The sequence below is a fragment of the Triticum aestivum genome, chromosome 1A, assembly GCF_018294505.1.
Source record: "Triticum aestivum cultivar Chinese Spring chromosome 1A, IWGSC CS RefSeq v2.1, whole genome shotgun sequence".
NCBI lineage: Eukaryota > Viridiplantae > Streptophyta > Magnoliopsida > Poales > Poaceae > Triticum > Triticum aestivum.
The window spans coordinates 390,671,428-390,677,892 of record NC_057794.1 but is presented as its reverse complement, the minus strand read 5'-3'; the positions used below and the strand labels follow the sequence as shown (position 1 = coordinate 390,677,892).

Genomic DNA, 6,465 nt, shown 5'->3' with positions numbered 1-6,465 from the left:
AAGCAAATTTAGGGAGGGGAGTTTTGCCGGAGTCCTAACCTCCGCCGTGTAGCACTCCAACACCCCCACCCACCCAAACCACACTTGGACCCCATGTCTCCATCCCTTCCCCCATTCTCCGCATCCGCTTCCTCCCTGGCCGACGCCGATGCTGTACCACCTCGGGCATCCGTAAGCCCTTGCCAGACCTCTATGGCCTTCTTCTCTATGCCACTGTTCCACACCTTTCGTTCGTCCCCCGCGTAGGTACCATTCACCCCTGGGATGTCGTCCGTGGGGTCACCAGGCCCGACAAGTGTTTGGTGAAATGCTCGTGCTAATTTTTTGATAATTTTTCTTCCCTCTTTGAAGCAATGGATTCAGACATGGAATACATCTATGAGCGTTATGTCAAGTCGTCTAATGACTCATCCGGTGAGGAGGACTATGCAGATGAAACAACGATGATGCAGACGCGGAGCCTGCGGAAGAGCATGTTTGCAATTCAAGGGGTCGATCAAGGGTCATCGAGTGCTGAATCGGAACAGGGCACGAGGGCATTTGACACTGATGGACGACTACTTTGCCCCCAATGCCCTATTCATGGACAATTTTTGCCGACACTTTCGGGTTCGAAAAAATTTGGTCGGGCGCCTCTACAATGGCGTCCGGGTCTACGAAGACTACTTCATATTGAAGAAGGATGTCATAGAAAGAATTGGATTCTCTGGTTACCCTGAGTGCACATTTGCGCTGCGGATGCTTGCCTATGGCACAACCGCAGATTGGTGGGACAAATACCGCTGGATGTCTGAGAGCAAATGCAGAGACGCCATGGTGAGGTTTACTATGGTGGTCGAGATGATTGGACCTACCTGAGAGAACCAACTGTCGCAGACACCGCAAGGCTGATGGCATTGTCCGAAATAAGAGGATGGCTAGCTATGCTCGAATCTCTTATTGCATGCACTGAAGATGAAAAAAGTATCCAAAGTTCTACAATGACAATATCAGGGCCATGTAAAGAAGCCCATCATCATTCTTTGGCATGTCCAGATCTCACAATGACATCAGGATGCCGCAACTGTCCTCATTGTTTGGTAGGCTGACTGAAAGACAAGCTCCTCCGCGCAACTATACTGTCAATTTACATGACTACGGCGACTATCTGGTTGATGGTATATATCATTGATCTTCATGAAGAACATCTCTGAACATGTTGGTAAGAAAAAAGCTCACTTTGCCCCAAGATAAGGAGGTAGACATGATGTGGAGAAGGCATTTGAAAGCCCCGTTTTGCATTTGTTTGTGGACCTGCTAAACAATGAGATCCGAAGACCTTATGAGAGGTGTTGACATGTTGTATGATAATGCACAACATGATCGTGTTGGATGAGGGTGAAGATGTTGCTGGAGAATTTAAGAACATGTTTGATCCTATCCAACTACCAAATCAGAATATGGCCACACTTGATGAGTTTGTCCAAATACATAACACATTCGATATCGAACAACTCATGAGCATCCGTGGACCGGTGAAGGGGATAATTAGAACATATGTATGAGTTGAATTCAAGTTTAAACCATTTTATTTTGAAACTTAGTTTGATTGTAATATTTACAATTCAACTACTGTGGCATTTATTTTTCACTCTGAACCTTCACAAAGATTTGATATGCTACTATATTATTCTGAGCGTCACCGATTTAAGAAAGAAACATCAAGTTTGAAATATCTTATTTTAAAACTTTAGTTGGATTGTAATATTTACAATTGACCTACGGTGGCATTTTAATATCTAAACTCCTCAAAGATTTGATAAAATATATTATTTTCACTGATGCGGAGTTAAGAACAAAAAACAAGTGCGGACATTTAGGGGAGATGTTGGAGGACCGGCTTCAGTATCCATGTCCACCGACAAACAATGTGTCCATTTTGGGGGTCGGCATTGGAGATGCCCTAAACGAACTGACTTTTAGGTTTCGAACCACCAGTATGACTGAAGACCGGGCTGATCTAATCTGAACGCAAACGAATCACAAATGTCATGCCAGTGCAGGGATTTTACTATCCTTCAGTTTTTCAACATAATTCAGATTTGTTGGCGAAGAATCACAAATGTCATCAGTGCGGCGCTGCACCGTAAGAGGACAAATCGGCACAATCTTCCTGCAGAGCATCAGAGTTTACAATTGAAAGTTCATTTCCAGACGAACCAACACACACACACACACGGACACAATGTACAGATCCTTCCGAAGAGCAGCAATTATTCGGCGACAACGACCAGCTTGCCTTCTTGGGAGTTTCAGCTTTTCTGCAACACCAACAAACAGTCAGCTATCTGACCATCTCTCTCAGTCTACTTACGTTATACAGCTTTGAGATAAATGTGTTCTCTCTGTCTACAAACAACTGATGTACTCCCTCCGTAAAGAAATATAAGAGCGTTTAGATCACTATTTTAGTGATCTAAACGCTCTTATATTTGTTTACAGAGGGGGTAGTTATACAGTTTTGAAGATATAAATATATGGTCACTCGAGTTAGTTCTGATGTCTGAACAAGCACGGGGGATTCTTCATTGTACCATATGATTCAGTGTGCGTGTCATGTGAAAAGAAGAGATTTTGCTGTTGGCATACCTTCAATGGGCGACTTATGTGCTTGTACTGCCCAGATCGAAGTCCATAGTGTAATCATACTCAATGGTGGGTATGACAGAAGCCATGAATTTGAGAAATATGAAAAGGTACCTATTCAGGAGAGGAGTCATGGATTAGATACCGGTCAAGAAGAGTGCTCTGCCTTCTACCATGGATGGAAGCAATAACCAAATGGTATATGCATATATAGAACATTACTTGTCAACTTCTGGTGCACCTCCTTGAGACACTATAACATCAATGATCTTTTTCATCACAGCAGCGTGCTTGCAAGGATGCACTGAAGCGTGCTGTCCCACTAACAGGTGAGGGTGGTCTTCGATAGTCACCTGTATCCACAAATAAAAACTGATGGTTTAGGCACCACCACAATGCCAATTGTAGGAAAAGGAAGGGGGCATGGAAATGCTTGATAAACTACGCGAGCAAGAGACAGCCATTTGAAGGCTATTCAACAAAAATATAACCACAAACCTACTATTAAGGAAACTCTTACACTGAAGACGCTTTCATTGGCTTATCATGATTCACAAAAGGCCTACTACCGAACCATATAAACACAACTTGAATAACAGGATGGAGAAAACACAACATGCATGAAACAGAACCACAAAACCTAATATCTGGACTCTAAAGCCGAAATGTTGAAAGATAGCAGAAATTCTGGAACACTATACCATGGAAGAATTACAAATGAATAATTGCCGAGTATTTTCTAAAGTACGCTCTCTGCTTCTTTGGGTTAATATGCACAGTATTATATGACACTGGAGGCTATGTACTACCTCTGTAAAGAAATATAAAGATCCTTTAGATTACTACTTTAGTGATCTAAACGATCCTTTAGAAATTATAAGCATGGCTATTAAGGAAGTCACGAATGCCGACTTACTGAAGTGGAATAAATTAGCTATCTGCGTATTTCACTTGACATGTCAGAAAACCGAGGTAAATAAAACAAGATAGCTAGAAATTTACCGTTTTGTGTGCATGGTCTTGACTGATATCTTGAAACACAAGTTCAGGCTTTAATGGCATTCTTGCCTACAATGGCGAACAAATAAAGCACATCAAGTTTAGCTGCAGCAAGCAAGACAACAATAACTACATGTAAAATGCAGTCCCTGTGTGCACAAATACTTTACCTCATCATAGCCAGTAAGCCAGACACGTGGAGTTTGGTAGTACTTGTCATATCTGCAGTAGAAGAACTACTTACATACTTTTCCAATAAAAGCGTGAAACACACAATAATGATACGACAAAGCAAACAGAACTAAGTGGGCGATCTAGTTAAGCAATGAACTATGGTAATCCTTCAACACAATAGCATTTAGTTACTTCTTAAAAAATTGGAAAATATATGGCAAATCGGATGTGTATCACGTGAACCATAACTCGCTGTGCTCCAAGCAGGCCGGCTTTAGAAGAACACATAAATTTTTCCACTTATGCATGGTTGTAGCTACGACTAGTACAGAACTACACACCAATCAAACAACTAGGCACTATCACTAACCAATTAAGGAAGAGTTAAATCAAAATACACAGCTAAGATAAAGGAGCTTACGTGATGCTGACATCATATGTTCTGGTCAGAAGAATGTTGTCATCATCCGGCTGTTCCGCGACAAAATATGAAGGCTGAGGGGTAGCCTGAAATGAGATGAGAAAGGCAAAACAGGAATCGTTAATAGTTCTGAACTTTGTCAGCCTTGCTTATAGCATATCAATGATAGGTTCATGGCCTCACTGTGGAATGATCTCCTGTGTCTTCATAGGTGTCCATATCAGGTATATCCTCCTCGTCATCTGGCTTTTCACCAGCACCAAAGTACGAGGGAATAGATTTGATCTCTTCGACTTTCCCTATGTCCAATGTATCCATAGATGGTATGTCCTCCTCCTCTTTTGACTCTGATGCTAAACATTACCAACAGAAGAAACAAAAAAGAGTTCAGCCCATACAGTCGGCAGTGTAAAACAAAGCAGCATTGAAACTGAGAAATCAACCTTGCAGCCCATGTGTTGCGAGCCAGCCTTCGCCATCCTCATCATCATCGAGAACAACCTCAGCTCCCGCTGCATCATACTCTTCCTCGACCGCCACAGCTCGTCTTAGGCAGGGCACTGCCAACAGAACCAAATTTAGGAGTACACTTGTAATAAGAACAATAATGAGCAACCAACCCAGCTTTTCTGAAGCCAGGACCGTTCTACTAACTATGTCGCTATTCATCTTTTTCATTCATCAGCCAATTATGTTTGACTAGCAGTACAGAAATATGCCTAGACAAACATGCCTGCTACACTTGTAACTACCCATCGATACATGGGGATAACAATCATTCTATCCTCCAGCGCAGCATCCACCAAATTGAACGAAATACTAGACAGGAAGTATGGATCGCATCTTGACGCAATTCAATTCGACAGCAGCATACCGTTCCTGGTGACGAGGAACTGCTTATCGGAGGGGAGGTACGGCTTCCTCTTGCTCGGATCGCCCGCCTCCCTGCACAACACAGACACCCACCAAACGATCGGATCAATCAGACGCCCCACCCCCACCCGGAAACCGCCCAAAATCCCTGAACCGCGGAGGCGAGGGGACGCACCAGGACCAGGTGGGGCACTTGGACACGAGGTTGTCGCCGGCGAGGATGAACTCGGGGACGGAGAGGACGCCCTTCTCGAGGAACGCCGAGACGGTGCGCGGGCCCGTGACCCGCTCCACCGTCCCCTTGTAGAGCTCGTAGACCTTCTGCTTCACCTGCATCGTCGCCGCCTCGCCTCGCCTCGCCTCGTTGCTTCCTGTCGACGGGGACGAAGGGGGAAGCGTGGGAGAGGGGAGGAGAAGGAGGAGGAGGAGGATGGGTTTCGTTTGCCTCGAGCAGAAGGCACCGGCGAGAAGGTGGAGCAGGGCACAGCCGTCTCTGCTGTTTTCTGGTAGTACGCCACCGGAGTTTTTTCTGAGGAGGAGTACGCTACCGGAGTTGGAACACGCACGATGTAGGAGTTGGAGCCGGGGTGTGGTGGTTGCCTGGTTGGGTGGGTCGGGCTCGAGCCAGCTCCTTAGTTTATAGGCCCTGGCCCTGGCCCAGATCCGACGTAGGTTTCAGGATGCCCAAGGCACAACCAAATCAGTTTATGAATACCTTGAGGTTGTCTTAAAAAAAATGAATACCTTGAGAGAAATATTGCTGGGTGCAATTATAAATGGATTTGAAAAGCGAAAATCCTTCTTAAAATCCAAATCTTCCTATGGCAACTGTTTCGGGATGTTGTCTTGACAAGAGATGTCATGAGTAGAAGGCGGTGGGCTGGCACCCAGAATGCTCGTTCTGCAATGATAGAGAGACTTCTAAGCACCTTTTCATTACATGTCATGTAGCTAGAGTGTTTGGAGGACGATGGGTTGTGCCTTGGGCACGGACAGATGTCCGAACAATATTTGGCAAAAAAAATTCTTGGTGTTATGTTTTCCTCCCTGATGGTGAGAGGTTTTACATCTTTGGATTAGCGGCCATATGTTGGGCAATTTGAAATTGTGGCAACCAAGCTACCTTTGAGCAAAAAAAACTCCTTTTATTGTGAGCTTTTCAGCATGTGGCTTCATATCTTATTGGGCAGGTATGATGACTGGAGTGGATCGGGAGACGATGGAGCGGGGGGGGCGGGGGGCAAGATGCTGAGGGCCAGCACTTCAACCATGATGAGGATTTGCGCTGCGCCAGGCGAGAAGATGCAGGACTGATGGGGATCTCGGTTGTTGTAACGCCCACGATGCGGCTATATCTCCCACGTGTCGAAGCA

At 44.8% G+C, this 6,465-nt stretch overlaps 1 protein-coding gene across 1 annotated transcript; it reads right to left on the bottom strand.

Moving 5' to 3' along the window:
* Window positions 1-2,017: 2,017 nt before the first annotated feature.
* Window positions 2,018-5,666, bottom strand: LOC123052490 (autophagy-related protein 3). The gene is made up of 10 exons (XM_044475684.1): window positions 5,268-5,666; window positions 5,094-5,164; window positions 4,663-4,779; window positions 4,403-4,572; window positions 4,220-4,305; window positions 3,795-3,846; window positions 3,628-3,693; window positions 2,848-2,978; window positions 2,629-2,739; window positions 2,018-2,300 (listed from the first exon to the last, which is right to left on the bottom strand). The coding sequence occupies exons 1-9, from the start codon at window positions 5,426-5,428 to the stop codon at window positions 2,643-2,645; spliced, it is 951 nt and encodes a 316-aa protein (XP_044331619.1). The 5' UTR covers window positions 5,429-5,666; the 3' UTR covers window positions 2,018-2,300; window positions 2,629-2,642.
* Window positions 5,667-6,465: the final 799 nt, after the last annotated feature.

Excerpts from the sequence above, each read along its gene's own strand:
- LOC123052490 (XM_044475684.1), bottom strand. The coding sequence starts at position 5,428 with ATGCAGGTGAAGCAGAAGGTCTACGAGCTCTACAAGGGGACGGTGGAG. Across the intron at positions 4,780-5,093 it reads GTTCCTCGTCACCAGGAACG|TGCCCTGCCTAAGACGAGCT; the intron begins GTATGCTGCTGT and ends TTCTGTTGGCAG. Across the intron at positions 4,306-4,402 it reads ACACAGGAGATCATTCCACA|GCTACCCCTCAGCCTTCATA; the intron begins GTGAGGCCATGA and ends ATCTCATTTCAG.